This window comes from Amblyomma americanum, chromosome 1, assembly GCF_052857255.1.
Source record: "Amblyomma americanum isolate KBUSLIRL-KWMA chromosome 1, ASM5285725v1, whole genome shotgun sequence".
Classification (NCBI taxonomy): domain Eukaryota; kingdom Metazoa; phylum Arthropoda; class Arachnida; order Ixodida; family Ixodidae; genus Amblyomma; species Amblyomma americanum.
In genome coordinates, this window is record NC_135497.1 from 413,198,205 (window position 1) to 413,217,899 (window position 19,695).

General features: G+C 44.7%; 1 protein-coding gene and 1 long non-coding RNA gene across 8 annotated transcripts in view; one reads left to right on the top strand and one right to left on the bottom strand.

The window, feature by feature from the left end:
- LOC144115824 (uncharacterized) overlaps positions 1 to 19,695 on the bottom strand; it is a 35,408-nt gene that overhangs the window by 9,166 nt on the left and 6,547 nt on the right. For 3 of the 6 annotated variants that reach the window (XR_013311566.1, XR_013311565.1, XR_013311561.1), the window contains one exon: positions 10,042 to 11,867. The exons of the other annotated variants lie outside the window; for them this stretch is intronic. This is a non-coding gene — a long non-coding RNA (uncharacterized LOC144115824). Of the gene's footprint in view, positions 1 to 10,041; positions 11,868 to 19,695 lie in introns of those variants that run through there. 6 annotated transcript variants of the gene reach the window in all.
- On the top strand, positions 3,880 to 16,222 carry LOC144115822 (uncharacterized). Of its 2 annotated transcripts, XM_077650325.1 has the most exons (5): positions 3,880 to 4,090; positions 6,058 to 6,384; positions 10,131 to 12,353; positions 12,694 to 14,770; positions 15,820 to 16,222. In XM_077650325.1, the coding sequence occupies exons 1-3, from the start codon at positions 3,958 to 3,960 to the stop codon at positions 10,499 to 10,501; spliced, it is 831 nt and encodes a 276-aa protein (XP_077506451.1). In that variant the 5' UTR covers positions 3,880 to 3,957; the 3' UTR covers positions 10,502 to 12,353; positions 12,694 to 14,770; positions 15,820 to 16,222. The 2 variants fall into 2 exon arrangements, with proteins under 2 accessions (XP_077506451.1, XP_077506450.1); XM_077650324.1 differs by having other exon boundaries at positions 10,131 to 14,770.

The window sequence follows — 19,695 nt, forward strand, 5'->3', positions numbered from 1 at the left end:
AGCTAGCTCTCATACCCTAATATATCATGATCACATGCCCCAATAAACTTTTTAGATAATAGCAAAGGGCTGACAATTTGCAAAGTTGCTCCACGACAAGCATATTTGAACAGCCGCGAATACTTTGTATGTAGCTGCGTTAATGCATGGTCATCGTAACAACCTTCTTTATTTAAAGCTCCGGTCGAGACACTGGGTTGGAGCTCTGACATGTGTTCTTGTCTGCAAGGCAAAAGTCACCCGATAAAAAGGTAAGCGTCGAAATGGACGCAACTTCCGAACCATTTCTGCAGCGTAGCTCGCTACCGGGCGCCGTCTTTCATATTTTAGGCAATATCAGGTTTCAATTAAAAGGCCTCAGGAAGCTTCTTGATCAAAGCTATGCCAGATCGTTGCACACCATTTTAAACACCATATATTTGGGTACCTAAAACCGGGAAGCATTTTCGATATCTATCCGTGTTACGGTGCTATACAGTTTCAAAGTCTGGAAAAATGCCAAAACTTTGGCCCCCTCCCGTAGGCAGCATCGTATAATATTCAAACGCGCTGGGAAGCTCGTGGAAGCACAGGACTGAAACTTCGGCACATTTCTCAACTAAGTGTATATTACACAAATCACCGAAGCATGTTTTGTAGGTGCTTTTGTTCACGTTTTATGATTTTTTTTGTACCCCTTCACATTCAGTTACGCTCCCTGTCGCCGCCACTGCCGGTAGATGGGAAGTAGTAGATGTCCCAGGAAGCTGGGCATGATTGTACTCGACATAAGCTATACAGCGATATATGACTTGGCATTGCAGCATGATGTTTATTTTTAGTCACAATTAACTATACAATGGTAATTAAGACATGTAATTAGTACAATGGATTAAGCTTTCCAGCAATAATGACGACGTTATAGCATAAAGCTCAATTTTTTCACAACTAACTATTTAACGGCAATTAAACGTAATTAGTACAATGCACTTGTACTCTACATAGGCTATCCAGCGATATATGACGACACTGTAGCATAAAGTTTTATTCTTAGTGAATTAATCATTTAACTAATTAATTATGATGCGTAATTACTACAGCTCAAATGTGCTCTACATAAGCTGGATATGTGGTTATGCTAAACATTGATTTTCGTCCTGTTATACCGAGGTCGGATTTTGGGGATGGGCGGGCCAAATTTGGGGGTGGCCCCGTTATATTTTGGTTACCACTGTCGTGTTGCCCATGCTCGAATTTGGTCAGGCGGTCTGTTAGTCCGGCCCAGCATAGCACTACCATCTAGGCACCATTTCGCTTGTTGCTAGCTGCATTTCGACCTTGTCTAAGCTGAATGTCATTCGTTCGTAGCGGACAGGGGACGTGGTGAGCAGGGTTGGCGCACAGAGTAGAGCCAACGCTCTAATATACGGCCCAAGTGGTTTGCTTCTAAGACGTGCAGTGGGGCGCTCTAGCGTCCTTAGGTGTCCTCCCCTCTAGATAGGTGAGGACGAGAGTTCCTCTCACCTTAAAGTAATTTGGACCGCCGATGATGCACAACGAGCCCTGCTGCAATGCTCAGAAGCAAACCATTTGAGCTCTGTATTTCTGAAAAAGGCTGTACGTACTTGCGCAAGGAACCCATACAACAACGACATGAGGATGTCCTCAAATGGTTAGAACGTCCTCATTGCGAACAGGACATTCTGATTGCCTTTTGAGTGCATTGATGGCTAAAAGTCTTCGTGCGGATGTCCTCACTTTGTACTTTGCTGGATGACTCCAGGATGAGAATTCGTTGAATGTCCTGCAATTCCGCAAGGAAATATTGCGGAATTAAACTGAGATCAAACCAGCTTTATCTTTCGAACTCGGCTTTGATTAATTAAAAACTGCAGGTTTATTAGGAGACGTGTGTACAATAGTGATGATGACGGAAACCATTGTGACCCCAAATATTATATGCCTTGAGGTGATTTCTTAAGATATTTTTGCTTTTACACCTGGTCTTATTTACCACATGCTTCTGATGAGGCTGTACTGTATCGATTTTTGGGCCACTGATTTTTTCGATTCAGGCGGTAAAATTCAACTCCAGATGGAGCTATAGCTCTCTGCGGACCTGGGTATAGTAAACTCGTGCTGTGCTTCTTGCTTATTCTGGTTAGCTTCTCTTGCATTAGCTTTGCATACGGCCCTCCTAAGAAAAAAAAAAGTCCTTGATACAAATCTTGTAGTACTGAAAACGTCCCCACACATGCTGCTTAAGACATCCCAAGTATGCGCAACGGACGGAAAAATGGATACCAGTTGGACTGCTCGAGAGAGAGAGAAGGCTATTTCTTCAATCAAATTCAAGGAGGTTTTAACCTCCAAGGCTAGGAGTCAGCCAGGATCCCTTGGAACCTGGCGGCTGCCTGGGCTTGTTTGATGACTTCTTTTTTCTTATCTGGGTCCGAGCTGAGCGTCAGAGCCTCCCGTGTTTCTTAATTTCTAGTGGTTCCTGAACTGTTTTCCAAGTGTGTACATGTCCATATCATGTAGACTATGTTTGCCTGCCCCTTGCAAAGTTTGCATTTTCCGTCGTATTGCCCCGGGTACCATTCGCTTAATTTGTGTGTATTTGGGGATATGCCTGTATATAAGCACCTCCAAATTACTTTCTCCTTTTTGCTGAACTTGTGATAAGCTTCAGGATATAGCTTCCAGTTTAGTCTATAGCGCTAAGCTATCTCCTTGTATCCTATCAGCCTTTGTGTGAGGGGGGATTGGAGCTATCCCGGAAAGTGAGACCTCGAGCCAGTTCGTTTGCCCCTTCATTCCCTGCCAAAGCCTGGTGCGCGGGGGTCCCGGTAAGGAAAATTTGCCCTCGACTTGGTTTTTAGTGCGCTAGCACTTCTAGTGGCCATTCCCAGCATTTAGCCGTTGTCTGTTTGTCTGAAGCCAGTTTTGTGGCAGGCTGCTCACCTGCCCACCGGGTGGTGGGCTGGTGAGCATACACACCTAGCAACCTGCCCACCGTGTCAGGCGGCAGCTCATTTTATCATGAGAAGCCGGTCAGGAAGAGCAGCCTGGGTCGCAACCCAACATCTGACATAGGCAGTGGCACATCGCTTAACCACTTAACCACTGCGCCAGGAGTGGTATGAGCTCTCCCAGGGATATATTAATGGAGATAATGACCAATTCCACATATATGGGTATTAACCCATTATCGCTATCCGAACAAATGTCATCCGTGAACATTGGATCTCAACACCGGAACGGAAAGGAAAACCGAACTGCTAGAAATCTTGCAATCCGGACTGAATTTTAACAACATGCCTGACCAGGTGAGTAGTTGTTGTTGTTGACCTCACAGAGCAGCACGTGTTAAAGGGACACTGACGAGAAATTGAAGTTGGCTTTTATCGTTAGAATACCAGCTCCTGATCACAAAAACGGCCCTCTTACTGAAAACAAAGGTCTTGTAATGTAGAAAATAGCAAGAACCAAAATACAGGTATCGCCGCCACAGGCCTATCTCGCAAGTAGAAGCGTGATGACGTCATAGGACAAGAGACGCCACGGAGCGGCTATTCAGAGGAAGATGATCCTCGTTGCGATTGGCCAACTGAAAACAGACGTCACTGCTCTGCGCTACGTCACTCTGTGGGGACTTTTGGGGAGCATTGTGCTTCAACCGATAGGGAGAATTTCAACTCTTTGCGAAAATCCTTGCTTGCGCCGCGTTCCTTGGTACGATAGGTGCCCATATCCCAAGGTGCATCTCTCTCTCTCCCGCCATTTCCTTTCGCCTCAAGCATGCAGACGGACGTGAGCGCTGGTGCTGCTTCAGCGACCACCAGCAAAAATTCCGAACGGAAGTGGTGCAAGTTTTGCGACAAGGCGTTCTCGAACACTAGTAATTTAAGAAAACACGTAAAGAACGTTCACGGGTAAGGAGCTTTGCAGCATGTAAAAGACGAGGAAGCGCTGACGATGAAGGTACGGTCGTTCTCGTGCGACTTGTGTCCGAAGCATTTTGTCATTCTTCGTGACCTGCGGCGGCACCATGTGGACGAACACAACTTCGAGGAAGAAGTGGAGAATCTAGTCTTCGACTCTAATACAGGTAAGAAACGAAGTCGATGCTATTGCATGCATGCACGCAGTGGTCACGACAACAAAGGGGCAGAGCGGGAGGCAGTCGGACGCTCGTTATAGCTTCGATTACTGTTTTAAAAGTTGCAGTTTACTGACCTTTCGAGTGCGCGCTTTTGAAGTGTGTTAATACAAAGCCCGTTCGTTTTTTATTTTTATTTACGAGCTTACACTCACCCGGGGAAACGTGCACGTGGTTTTGCGCATAAAAACTTCGCGATGACATGCGCGTTTTAGTCAAATTTGAAACGCAGCGTACTATGACCTATGGAAGTCATGATTGTAGTCAGTCATTCTGCAATGTATCATGACTCGGCACTTTACAAGCGACGTAATGACCGCCGCGGTGGCCAAGTGGTTGAGCATCCGCCTCGCATGCGGGAGGTGCGGAGCTCGATCCCCAGTGCCGCCGGGCACTCACCGGTGATACAATGGGTACAAGTTTTCCCCTGGCCTGGTGCTCGCCTTATCTGGGGTGAACTGCTTGGAAACGGGGTCTTTGACCCCACCCTGAGAAGTCAAAAATACCTTGTGTCATGGCGCTCCTTGGCCATAGATGCCTTTGCGCCATAAAAATCGATAATCATCATACAAGCGACGTAATGAAATTTACAAAGTATGCGTAGTCATAGCCGCGACTCATAATGGTTATGAAGCATAGCATGACTCAGCACTTAAGTAATGCAATGTGTACAGAGGTTGTACAAAGTTTGCTTAGTCATGCTACGTAGCCGTGACTCAATGATTTCGCATTCTCGCTTAAGTGTGTTTGCAGATTTTTTTTTGTATCCTAGGTCCTCCATAAGGGGCTCTCTCTCATATTTAAATTAGCCACTGCAGGAAAAAAAACTGCTCGTGCAGCCTATCCTAGCAGCAAGACTCGGTGCTACAGGCCTTGCTTATGCTCTGTTGCACCTGCGATGTCTTGACCGAACTGCACTTCATATCTCCATCACAACTGCAATGTGACAGAGGTACACACATACAGGACACACGACATTGTCGCGGCATGCACTGGCTTGGCAGTGCTGTAGCCATCGCAGTTGCAACACACAGAAGTGTGCAGGAGGAATGCCCAGTGTTATTCTAGCCTCTGGAAGTCAACAAAGCTGCCCTGAATTTGTGGTCCAAGGACAGGGCCACGTAAAAGGTTGCCATGCAGGAATGAGCTTTGCAGAGGTAGACTATGTAACAGTTCGTGTAATCAGTTAACCTAGTATATTAAACAATATTCTCCAGAAATTGTTGCTCATGCACCAGTAGCATGAAAAAACCGTAAGTGAAAGACTGATCAATTTTTTAATAGTAAAAATAAGCTGGGAAACGCAGTTCTGCACTACTGGCAAAAGGCAAAAAATGGTCAACTAAATCCGTGATTGTCATGTGCACTTGGCACAAGCAGAGCGCCAGTAGTAGCGCGGGAGTATTGCCCGTGTTCCCAATCCATAGTGCTTGCATTTTTCATTAGTCCATGTAAAAAGAGCAAACTTCACTTTGCATTTGCCTTTCAAAAAAATGAAAGTGGTGTGATGCACAAAAAAAAAGAGAATTTTTGCCAAAATTCTATAAACATGCAAAAGCAGAATTGCATGAACGTTGCCTTGTCTTGTTACTTCACTGTTGGCTTTCTAATGTTGCCTTATGCCGTTTTTCATGCACTGTCATTGTGTACATTTTTATCAAAATGAAGCACATGTATGTTCAGGCCTGTTTTTTCTTTTACTTTTTTAGTCATGGACTTTGATCACATCATAACTATGCTGTAATGCTGCTATGACACTGTGGTTGCTATGTTGCCGTTGCTATGCTCTTGGCACAGACCCACATACTTCACAAAATCTTGCTCATGTGTTTACGCATCAGAATAGTGCTCTTGCACCAATAAATAACTTCTACTGTGTGGAGTGCTTAGTTATGTTTATAATTTTTCCATTTCAGAATTTTGCACCTGGAAAGATGGAGAAGAAAGCAGAACTTGCCGTCATTTCATAGCTTCAACAGGAAGGAAAGAAAGCGCATCAAGCGTTTTCAAACGCTACCTGCATTGCCACCGTTCCGGCACGCACAAAGAGCTTCCTATAGAACAGCGCCAAAGGCAGAAAAAGGGGCAAGGAAGCTGCAGAATTGGCAAGCATTGCTTTGCAACTCTAGAGGTTACGGAGAAAGACAGCAAAGTATATGTAGTGTTTCAAAAGAAACACTACGGACACTTCAATGAAGTCTGCCACCAGAGGCTGTCCCAGGATGAGGCCAGAGTGCTTGCAGGTTAGCCACTCCTCATGTACAAAGCGTTTGTGCATGCAGTGTTCACTGTACCAGAATGTAAAAACATTTAGAGGCTACACTCTATCAACCCTTCATATGGTGTGAGACAAAAGTGCATTACTAGAAATTTAGGGAAATAATTTGTTCATTGAACTGAAGAGTGATCATTACAATGAATTTTCATTCTCCTGCAATGCACTCATGGCACAAAAGAGGTGGTACGACACATGAAAACACCTACTGTAAAGTGGGAAAAGGTATGTCCCACAAAACGAGGGGGCAGAATAAGTTATAGTAGGATACAACTTAAGAACCAAGTGACCAATGCCCCTCAAAGGAAGCCTTCTAGGCAGTGGTGTCGACCAATTCTTATGATGTCACGTTAATCCTAAGGAGTAGCATTGCAGGATGGTGGCAGATGAACGGGGATTAGTTGCGGCTTAACTGCTGGGTCATGAAAATCAGCTGATACCATTGAATGGAGGGTCTTCTTTGAGGGCCATGCGCCACTTTGTTCTTGAGCTGTATCTGACTATAGTGCAATACACTTGAGCTTGCTTGGTCGCATGGAAGGGTGAAAAACAATTGATCCACAATGGCACATTGCAGGCGCATTGCGCGTACGAACTTCATGCTGTTTAGTTTAGAGATGCTTTGTGGAAGTGGTCCAGTCTTTCGAATTGAACATGATTAGGAATGCCGTCTAGAACTGAACCACTGCAGTGTCTGTTTTCTTTTGTAGCGATAGCTACATTACGGTAGCATTTCGAGCCTTTAGCGTGGTGGTGGCACGTGACCATGGCCACCGCAACATGGCCACGTGGTTCGTCACGTGACCAGCCACATGGTGCAGAGCAGGCGAAACCGAGCTGCAACATTTGTGCGCATGCGCCATGTCAAGTGGGACGAAGGTGAAGATGAAACGCCCAGCAAAACGGAGCGGCGAAAGACTGACTTTGCAATTCGACTAAGCGAGTTCTACTCGGCCAGCTGTAGCTATCGCGTCACACCAGGTTTAACCAGAGCTAAACCACCGCCAATTTTTTTCTGCTGGTTTCATTGACTATCCTAGGTTTGTCTCTCAGTCGGCTGACATTAAACTTCAGCCACAAGAATTTGGCTTGAGCTCCATGAAATGCGTCTTGAATGACAATTGCAGCATCAAGAGCCAAATAAAAAATTAAATGCTAGCCCCCATTTTGGCCGCCTGTCGAAAGCGTAGGCATTTTGTTCTGATAAGAGCAACAACGCTACCAGGCTAACGGTTGTATAAGGGGCATGTTTTTTCTCACAAGACAGGTTCGTCTGCAGTGAACTTTCATTAATTTGGACTATTTCACTGTGTTGTCACTTCATTACTAATGCTCGCAGGAATGTCAGTAAGCTTTACAGCAGCCCATCCCATTGTCATTTTCCCTACCATTGCCAACTGGTTGAGCATGCATTTAGAGATCCTGCAGCTTCCTTTGGTGTTGGCTTTGCACAATCTAATGTCTCCGTGAGAACCAAAGTGGAGGGTGCTCGAAAACCACTGCCCAAATCATTCAGTGCCTTGCTTTTAATCGTCTAGAAAGCTGAAGAACAGTTCTAAGGTCTCCTCAGTTATCGGATCCCCCTTAACTATGAACAATGAAAACCTGTTAGGTCACTAGGTGAATGCAATACCAAGAAAAATTACTAAGGGCGCTTAAACTACTTACATGAGTGTGAAAGCATTTTTATTTCAGTTCCTTTTCATTTCAAATTTTTCTCTTTCTGTTTACACACCTACTCATTAGCATACACTTGTAAGGTAACGCATAAACTTGGTTCACCTCTGCTCGCCCAGACGCAACATGGTTTTGTGGCCTGTGGGTTCCCCGCTCGCTTTGCAATCTGGAAGTCCTGGGCTCAATTCCCTGCACCTTCGAAATTTTATTTTTATTTGATGTCACAGAGACATCATCTGGGATTTTTGGGATCACTGCTGGTTAACGCCACTGCAGAGTTTCGTTGCATTAAAAATGTATGCCTGGAACAGAGTCATTGCTAATCGTAATGATTCCTCACTGACGCCCACACTTTCAAACATAAAACAGAGTAGTGCGCATCCAGTTACGAAATCCACTCACAAACAGGGTCCCGACATTCCTGTTGACATGCGGAATATAACAAAAATGCTCTTGGAAGCCCGGATCAAGATTGTGTCGCTTCCAAAAAATGCCAGCTGGAAACATCACTCGTCAGAAATGAGCACGAAGTTTAACTGCTGATATTGCTTTCACCATGACACAAAAGAAAAATAATACATTTATAGTTCAGTGCAGTGTTCATATGAGGAATTTCCGGTTCTAGAGTGGCAATGGCCATCTCACAAGCTATACACAAATTGTAAAGTTGTGCAGGTGGGAGACACCAGCGTCCGCTGTTGCCACATAAATAGTTAAAGGTTATTATGGTATCAGTTAAAGGTTTTGTTTTTTCATGTATTACTTTGCGTGACCATAACTGCATTTCTATCCTCTCCAAATTTTGTACTACGTGCAGAAAATTTTTGTTTCGTGAACCCATGTTAATAAGCCGCTTAGAGTACTTATAACAGGCTGCATTAAAGCAGTAGAGATACCAAATTTTAGCTGTACGTTCAGTCTTTGCAACGATGCACAGCACATGAGAAGATATTGACAACCATGTGAATTGTGCCAACAAGCGACAATAACTGAATGTTTTTCTCTTATGCTGTTACGGTTTCAACAGCTGAACGGTGGCTGTGACGTCACAGATGATTTGATGGTCACTGCTTTCGTTTTAATTCGCAGCATTTGTTATGCAAGCCTAACCCGCTGAAGTGGTTCAGTGGTTTGAATGCTACTGAGCCGGAATACCCGGGTTCGAACGCGGCCGCAACAGCTGCGTTTCGATGGAGGCGAAATGCAAGAGGTGCCCATGTGCTGCACATTGTCAGTGCCCAAAGATTCCAAGATGGTTGGAATTATTGCGGAGCCCTCCACTACGGCTTTTCCTTGCTTCGTTCACTCCCACGTTCCTGCCTTCCCTCATGGCACGTTCAGGTGCCCACAGTGCCATTTCCATTCCTCAAAAACCACTAAACACAAGCCTGGACAACAGTTCAAATCACAAAAAAAAGAACAAGCAGATTGTATTGCAGTTTATGCATAACTTGCACACCCTTAAATAGTCTCTTACTTAGCAGCAGTCATTCGGTTGCTGAAGCCGAAACAGCTTGAGAAAAATATTCACTTAGAAATTATTCAGGATTTTACATTGCGCCTCATGCACAGTATTGTGCTCCAGTCCAAAGAAACAAAGAACGCATTCAGAAATTTGGTTTGTCTACTCCTTGAAAGGTGCAGTCAGGTCAATTGGTGCACTTTCTGAATATGTAGAATGAAACGGGACTGAATGAGAACCAGATGTCCTTGTTCTTTCTTGTCCACATTTTCAGGGCTTTTATATCCTGCATTTATAACAGGCTGTATATAACTTTCCTGTTTTGCATTCTATGCATGTTTAAACACTCAAGCACATAAAATGAATACCATCTGGCTGTGAAACAAGCATTTTGTCGTGTGCTGTGCAGTGCCACAAAAGTAAAATTAAAGTTATGATGTAATTTGTGTCATCTGTAAAAAAGGAAAAAGGCTGAAGACAAAGGAATCTGACAAGAAGTATCTGTCACTTTATTACATGGCAGTAAGCAAATGTACCAGAGATGCTAACAGTTTTTTTTTCTGTACAATTTTCAGGTCGGTTAGCAGAAGGAGTGCCCGCAAAAACCGTTGTGCACAACATCCGAGCAGGCACAAGTGGATCAAGCCCACGGATGCAACTTGTGACCACTAAGGACCTCCGCAACATTGCAGATAAGTTTAGGATTGGCAAAGAAGAGCAGAGAGATCCAGACGATTTTAAAAGTGTTGACTTATGGGTCGAAGAAATGAGGGCGGAAAACGAGTCACCACTGTTGTATTACATGAAGAAGGGTGACCCCAACAGTCATGATGGTGACTTTGAGCTAGCGTTAATGACATTCCCACAACGAGAGTTACTTTCTAAATTGGGGACAGAGAAACTGTGCATTGACTCCACCCATGGCACAAATAAGTACAAATTTTAACTGACAACCCTGCTCACAATTTCTGAAGACGGATCTGGTATCCCGTGTACCTATGTGATTTCAAAAAGGGTGAACATGGGCACCATGGTGAGGTTTTTCGAGGCCATCAAAGAAAAAACAAACACAGTACAGTGTCAGGCATTTATGTCTGATGATGCCCCTGTTTATGGCAATGCATGGGAGCAGGTGATGGGTACCCTGAAGAGTCGACTGCTTTGCAGCTGGCACGTGCTGCACAACTGGGGCGCGCGCCTGAATACGGTCACAAACAAGGACTGCAGGGATACAATAAGGGACATGCTACACACTCTGATGAAGTGCACAGATGAGACAGAGTTTCAACAGTTGCTCCCTGCGTTTCTTAGCATTTATTCCAAAGAGCAGCAGCTTAATCGCCTTGCTCCAAAGGAGCTGGAAGAGCTGGATGGCTTCATCAGATATTTTGAAAAAACATACGCAAAGAGGGCATGTCAGTGGGCTTACTGCTATCGGCAGTACATTGGATTAACAACAAATAATCACTTGGAGTCAATGCACAAGACACTGAAGTACTCTCACTTTGGTGGCAAGATAAATGGGCGACTGGATAAATTAATCAAAGTACTTTTTTATTTGACGTCTGACAAGCTTTACAACAGGGCTATTGCACTTATGAAAGGAGGAGCAGACCACCGCAAATCTGCCCTATTTGGGAGGCATAAAGTGGGGATTGAGCTTTGTAAGACCAGTACTGAGAGAGTGGGAGATGGCCAGTGGCATGTAAAGTCACAAAGCTTGGTGAACTTCAAGCACACAGTGCAAAGGACTAGCAAATCATGCAGTGGCTGTGAGCTTCATTGCAAGCAGTGTGAGGCTTGCCACAACATGTTCACATGCACATGTGTTGACCATGCAATGCATGCGCACATGTGCAAGCACATGCATGCTGTTGCTTTAATGGAGCTGCAGTCGTGCAAGTTGCAGAGCAGCCAGGCCACCTGTTCCAATTGTCCACACTAAAAATATCACCAGAAAGAACTAATGTGCTGAAATTGAAAGCTGGGTCTACCTTCCAAATGCTGATTAACCAGCTTCCAGAGAAAACTGCCGAGGAGCAAAAGATGATAGACGAAGACCTGACAAAGTTTGCTGCAAAGCATAGCCTTGCAACCGCAAAGCAGCCAACAGAAAAAAAACCACGGCTGGTGCCTGCAAATAAGAACGTTGAAAAGCAGCCGCGGTATGGAGCACTGAAATATGGCAAAATCAAGCCTGCATTGGGCCGTCCTCCCACTATGCTGCAGCAGGAAACAGTAAAACGGCAGCTTCTCTCTCATGGACTGGACGAAGAAGTCTTGATTATTCATACCGGAAATGACCACGATTACTGTAAAGTAAAAAAGTAAAATAATGCTTCCTTGCGGATTGAACTTTGTCCAAAGCTAAGAAATGTGCAGTTTATCCCTGTGTAGCAAAATGTTCATGGAGTGCATTGACTGAAAACAGTAAATAGCAAGCATAAATAAGGGAAGTCATAGATAGTGCATCTGTTATAACATAAGAGGCATCTCGAACTTAATTTGTGCTGTTGCTTGTGTAACATACAAGTGCAACCATTATGAAAGGGAACACGCAAGCATGCCCCAAAGCGAGCCAGTGCTTTACCCAACATGTCTTAAAAAAACAAGTATGTCATGCTTTTCAGTTGTCTTCCATGAAAAGCGGAACAGCAGTGCTCACTGAATTGATAAATTGGAATAACTGTTCTTGACCACATGTTCCTTTTTATACTGCCTGCACTTGTACATAGATGTGGTATGGTGTGCAGCCATGTGGCAGTGGCTTGGATGGTGTGTGCGTTAGAGCGCGAGAGGCACCTCCAACCTTGTCACGTGTGCTGCTGATAAGTATGTGTGCATGGAGTGTACATAGATGTGTGGTATGGTGTGCAGCCACGTGGCGGTGGCTTGGATGGTGTGTGAGAGAGAGGCACCTCCAACCTTGTCACGTGTGCTGCTGGTAAGTGTGTGCATGGAGTGTACATAGATGTGTGGTATGGTGTGCAGCCACGTGGCGGTGGCTTGGATGGTGTGTGAGAGAGGCACCTCCAACCTTGTCACGTGTGCTGCTGGTAAGTGTGTGCATGGAGTGTACATAGATGTGTGGTATGGTGTGCAGCCACGTGGCGGTGGCTTGGATGGTGTGTGAGAGAGGCACCTCCAACCTTGTCACGTGTGCTGCTGATAAGTATGTGTGCATGGAGTGTACATAGATGTGTGGTATGGTGTGCAGCCACGTGGCGGTGGCTTGGATGGTGTGTGAGAGAGGCACCTCCAACCTTGTCACGTGTGCTGCTGGTAAGTGTGTGCATGGAGTGTACATAGATGTGTGGTATGGTGTGCAGCCACGTGGCGGTGGCTTGGATGGTGTGTGAGAGAGGCACCTCCAACCTTGTCACGTGTGCTGCTGGTAAGTGTGTGCATGGAGTGTACATAGATGTGTGGTATGGTGTGCAGCCACGTGGCGGTGGCTTGGATGGTGTGTGCGTTAGAGCGCGAGAGGCACCTCCAACCTTGTCACGTGTGCTGCTGGTAAGTGTGTGCATGGAGTGTACATAGATGTGTAACATAGTGTACAGCGGTGTGGCAGTGGCTTGGATGGTGTGTGTGTTGAAGAGCATGAGAGGCATCTCCAACAGTGCCACAGGTGGAGCTGACATAAAGTATATAGCAAGCTCTCAATGCAAGCCCAGTTAAATTCTAGAATATGTTGAAGTGAGAAAACAGTCTTTTGGTTGCGTATATATGCAGTCTAAGGAAGCATGTGCAAATTAAACTCAGCTGTCACTTTTCTGTTAACCAGAACTTTCACAATACACATTGTTGCAATACTTCTGCCCAGGTATAACATGCCATTAAGGTCAAAAAGCACAGGACAGCAGATGTGTTAGCTCAAAACAGCGATGAAACATGCTCACAAGCTGTTGACGATTTGGACAGCACAAAGGGAACTAAGATTTAAAAAAAAAACTGGCTGAAAATGTCCATGAGACATGCTCACAAGCTGCCGATGATGACTCAGACACCAGAGATGCCGTTACTGAGGGAGCACCAGTGATGTGTATGGCTGTTCTCAAAGAGTCTGAATTTTATTTTCGCAGCATGACTGCACTGAACACTTTCCAAGGAAAGTGCAGCAAATGAAGTGTTAGCATGTTTCATCACTGTTTTCAGCTCACAAGCTGTTGATGATTTGGACAGCACAAAGGGAACTAAGATTTAAAAAAAACTGGCTGAAAATGTCCATGAGACATGCTCACAAGCTGCCGATGATGACTCGGACACCAGAGATGCCGTTACTGAGGGAGCACCAGTGATGTGTATGGCTGTTCTCAAAGAGTCTGAATTTTATTTTCGCAGCATGACTGCACTGAACAATTTCCAAGGAAAGTGCAGCAAATGCCATATTGTTGTTTTGATGGACCAGTTGCTGTGGCATAGGCAAGCTTACAGTAAAGACTTAGCCTAAGTGCATATGGATGCATTGCTGGTAATGTACTGAAGTATTTGCCTAACTCTTTCCTAACTGTATGTTTCATTCTCACTTAGTAAAAACTATTTAAGCAAAAGGTTTGTGCAATGCCAGACAGTATTTGGGTGGAACTTATAAAATTCTAATGTAGCAGGCCAAAGCGGGCTGTTTGTATAAAGTGCAGTCAGGTAACGGAAGAACCCTGGTGCCCTGAATTATAGTGAGCCTACCTTGTCATTCAAGTGGCAATATCAATGATCCTGAGTACAACTCCATTTAATGCTACGGGCTTGCAGGTTGCTGACTTGAGCCATGCTAACATCTGGGGCAATGTACAGCTGCAGAGCTGCGGGTTCAGGTTGAGGGAAGCCAGCACCTCCACTAACTATAAGGAGGCATTCTAATCCTAGGCATTGTTGATACAGTCCAGCAATACATAGTCCTTGTCATGCTTGCATTGCAGGAAGCTTGCTGTATCTTTGTGTGCAGAGCAGAATGGGCTGCAAAACTTTTTTATAGAGAACTAAATTTTTACACCAGACTAGCCATCCAAATTTTAGGCTGAACCACACTGGTCATAGGGACAGGTGCTCACTTGTCCTTGACTAGAGAAAATGTAGCTTTTTCACAAGTTGTGTGCTTGCCTTGCTTGTGTTTGTTTTTTGCAGATTTGATGAGGGAAAATATTTAATGCAGAAAGTAGCACCTGAATGTGCTGGCTGTTTGTAGACCCTGCCAACTGAAGATGGCAGATTTCAGGTGAGGATTATTTTGTGAGGTAGTTGCTGGGCTGCTTTGACAAAGTTCTTCAGCATAGCAAGCTCAAAACACAGCAGGGAAGAGGAGTGCCATTTGCTAATTTTCTTGAAGCCCGCATGGTCATAACAAGGGAACTGATATCCCATGTCAAGCAGCACCAATAAGGGTACACTACAGGCCTCAAGTAATTCCTTTCTAGTCATTCTTTCTTCCCGAAATTTTCCTCCTAGGAATGGAGAACTCATCCCGCTGTGGCACCTCAGTGGCTCTGGCGTCTTTAGACTGCTTACCCCAGGGTTTGATCCTGGCCGTGGCGGCTGTATTTCAGTGGAGGAAAAATACAAGAATGCCAATATGTTGTGCAAAGTCAGCGCACGTTAAAAAGCCCCAGGGGGTGCAAATTAATCCGGAGACCTCCATTATGGTGTCCCTCATAGCCCATGTGTCGCTCTCAAATATAAACCCCACAGTTTAAAAATAAGATATTTCAGGCCCCTCATTCCCCACTCAGAATCTGCATGTGTGAGTAAATTTTCTCTGGTGCTGCTCAACAGAGAACCTCTTGACAATTAGCAAGCATTTCTCATCTTTAGGCAATTAGTGCACTCTGTTGCTTGTTCATACCTGCCTTGCATTCACTATCATTTTTGTTTGCATGTGGTGCACTTCAGGAAAAGCAGTATCAAGTGGCACTCCATGCTGCATACATACCTCTTTGTCATGTCGTGATGTCACAGTGAACTGCCCTTTTAGAGGACAGTTGAGAATATGTAGTTATCGTGGAGCACATAACTACCATTCATCTTATTTAACAAAGACAATACTGCTGCAGCAGACAAACAGTATTACTCATTTTTCGGAACATTGCTGGTGCAATGTGTCACACGGACTTATATTGCCGTGGTAGAACTAGTTGAGAATGGCCTTCCCTCACAATAGTAAAGCACTTCATAAATGAATTTGCTTGGCAGTCATAGGTATGGTGCTGTGGCAAAGTTGCTAGGAATTTGTTCCACTCATGCAGATACTTATTTCTATTTTTGTTTCAGGCTTTCGTACACCATATTTACTTACATAATGGATGCACTTGCATAATAAATGCCTTGCCTACTTCAGTCGCCAAAATTTGGGGAAGTTTAATTGACCACACCAAGTTTTACAGCATGTAATAAATGCACCAAAATTACCATTCAAATTTTTTCCCACAGACTGCATCCATTATGCAAGTAACTGTGGTATTAGGTTACAGAATGAAGCACTGTCAACCGTAATATGTGGCCGCAAAACTGCCTGGAGCCACGTGAAGAGGAAGGCTCCCAAGGCTCATCACACCACATTTTCTCCAGTATCCAGACATGGCACCCGTTTCATCCTGCACCTCACATTCACCTCGGGATATTGATAACCTGTCAGCTAGATAACGAATGTTGCAAATAAAATGTCTAACAGAAAGCTGCGGTTGTATGTATCAGGGGTTTTCCTTGACTTGTGGCAGTCAACCTGGACAAGTTGTCGTAATGCAAGGCAGCCCAGTATGCACGAAATGTGAATTGCAACACCTTCACATATCATTTCTTAGGGTTCATCGTTTTCCACAATTGGGTGCAACTCATCCTTCCACAGTCCTCGCATAAAGTGCTCCTTTTCCTTTCTTGGCTGCCAAAATTTCTTTTCCTAGGCATTTTGGCAATTTTCAATTGCATTTCTCCACGAATGTGGTATTTCTGAGAAGTTGGAAGGTAATTTTACATATGATCTATTTTTAATAAGCTTCAAGATACTACGCTTGATTTAAACATTTGCAGTCATAGATACGCTGCCATTGTGTGATCACTGTACAAAAACATTGATTCTAATGGATGTTTACGATGCCCTACAAGCCCATCTGTGGCTTTAGAAAGCTACCCTTCCTAGTACAGACATTAAATACAACTTGCACATAGCAAAAACTAATCTGTGTGTGTAACGTTGAAATTCAATAGATTCCATTAGACGCCGCTTCGATCCCAGCTGCGGTGATTTAATTTTGATGGTGGCAAAATGCTAAAGGTCCGTGTGCTGTGCGAAACCACTGGTGGTCGACATTACCGGAGCCCTCGACTACGACGCCCCTCGTAGCCTGATTCGCTTTGGGGCGTTAAACCTCATAAACCAAACAACCAACTTGTCTATTAATTGCAATACCCACATCACATGGGCACAACTGACAAGGTGTTCAATGCATGTTCATTAACAGCATTTTTGCTGCAACTTCCAGTTATTGTCCGAACACAATAATGATGGGAATACTTGAAGATTAGAAAAGTTTCTTTCATTTGAACAAAACGTGCCTGTAGGGTCAAAGCCTTTGTCAATATTGTTCACGTGTAGTAGTATCTCACTTCTTTTGCAGAAAATAGTTTCTCGCTAGTTCAATCTAAATGGTCACAATCAGCCTGTGGTGTCAGTATAAGGTGATGTCAAAATAAGGACTGTTACATTAATTAGGTTTTTTTGAAATTAATCATGAAATATAGTACAAAATGCATGAGCTTGTTACTTGTAGCAAACGTGAAGATGGCATACGCATGAATGTCGCGAAGCTGGTCCCTGCAGTGCCGCATGAAAACCGATAAAATTTAATCACGAATGGTACATGTGTTAAATGCTGATCAATTAAGGCTAAAAATAAATCACAGACCATCAATGTGACTCATGCGGCACAGTATGCGTCAGCATTATGTTCCTGCCAGACGGAGCGCAGCAGCTGCTGACAGGTTCAGACTACGAATGGGTCCCATCAATCACCACGTGACACGCCCACTCCACTCACCTAATGAAATCCAGCTATCTGTGACACATCCACTCTCCCCACCCCTCGACTGTGATTGTCAACCGCTTGCCAACCATCTCCACCTACCCTCTCCTCTCTTTCCACTCTCTCCACTTTGCCACCTGAGGCTTCAGACGGATGGATGGACGAATTATTCCAACATGGGGGTTCTGATGCTGACGCATTACAATGATATTTTTGAATCACAGCTACAGTTTGTTACATGCCAAGTAGAAAAGTACTCGCTACACCATGCATCACAAGGAAGTACATTTGGCGCCTAAATTGAAATGTGCAGTGTAGCGAGCAGTTAGCACCAGGTGCTGTACACAGACACGAGCGCGAAATGGACAATGTTTATTACCTTATTAAGGCCTTTTCTGTGCAGCAGTTGCATGTGCACTCCCCCTGTACAGAGTGTGAAGACTGCTTTTGAAGCTAAGGTTGATCACATTGCAACGAATAAAGACAGCACAAACACGAGAACCGAACACACAGCACTGACTCAACTCTTCGATGGTCAGTGCTATGCGTCTGGTTCCCGTGTCATCCCTTTTTGTTCTGCGACCAACCTTAACTAAAACAAACAACTTGCCCGAACCCTTGCTTTTGAAGCATACCATGCGCTAGCACGCAGTAGAGTGCACAGACTGAGCCATGTGTGCTATTGTAGCAGCAGTAAACCACGGACAAAAAATACCTTTGTCCGTAAAGTTTCGAGACTGATTTATTTTCTTCTCTAGAAATAATTCCCCAAAACAAATGTTGGTGCGTATGTGTAGCACAATCTTTTCGGGCTAACCTGAGCTATTTATGTTAGTTGCTGAGGGAGCCGCTAGATGGCACTACATGTAAATACGTTGTCACTTGTCGTCTGCACATTCTACTGTGAGTGAATGTGGAGAGATGGACGTGTAAGCTTATAATTCTGTGTGAAGCTTGGCATGACAGCCACACATATGTAGCAGCTCCTTCGTGGCGCTTACGGCAATGAGACATTATCGCGGGCACAAGTTTTCGAGTTCCACAAGAGGTTCGTTTCGGGGAGAACGTCTGTGGAAGACAACACAAGGCAGGGGCACCCTTAAACCTCACAGAATGAAAACAACGTGGCTCGGATCAGGAAAATCATACAGCAAGACCGCACCATTACAATCCGCATGCTATCAGATGCTCTCGACATTAGTAAGAACAACATGCCACCAAATTCTATGTGAGAACTTGGGGAAACAAAAGCTGAATGCCAGACTTGTGCCGCACTCCTTCACACAGGACCAGAAGGACACGCGGGCATCAGTGAGCGCTGATTTACTCTCTGAGGCAGAGAAGGATGCTGGCATTCGTCGACACCATCATTGCTGAAGACGAAACATGGTGTTTTTAATACGATCCTCAAAACAAAGAGGCAGAACGCCGAATGGCGGTCCACAAGCTCTCCGGCGTCGAGAATGGTGCAGCGACAGAAGACCAAAACAAAGACGATGCTGATAGTTTTTTTCGATGCCTGAGGTGTCGTACACCACAAGTTCGTCCCACAAGGGCAGACGGTGAATCAGGAGTTTTATATCCGCGTGCTCCAACACATGCGTGATGCACTGCGACGCCGTCGCCCTCACTTATGGGCATCTGGACAATGGAGCCTTCTCCACGATAACGCAAGGCCGCCCACTACTCTCAGCGTGACAAAATTTCTCGCCAAGCACAGCATTACTGTAGTTCCCCATCCGCCATGCTCGCCTGACCTCACCCCATGCGATTTTTTCCCGATTCCTCGTGTGAAGAGAGCCCTAAAAGGTCGCTGGATGGGGAGTGGGGAGGCCATTCAAGGCGCCACGACATAGGAGCTGGCAGCCCTGCCAAAAGAAGCGTTTTCCAACTGTTTCCAAGACCTCAAGAAGCGTTGGAAGCTGTGTATAGACTGCAAGAGAGATTATTTCGAAGGGGTGCTGCACAAATGATTTCAATGATTTCAACGCATTTTTTTTTAATGGACTAAGTCTCGGAACTTTACGGACAAAGGTTGTATGTATACACAGCCAATTGCGATAGTCGGTAATGCGAATTTTAAGCGCAGCTGTTTATGTATTTTAGTTTTGCAATATGCTAAGGTACA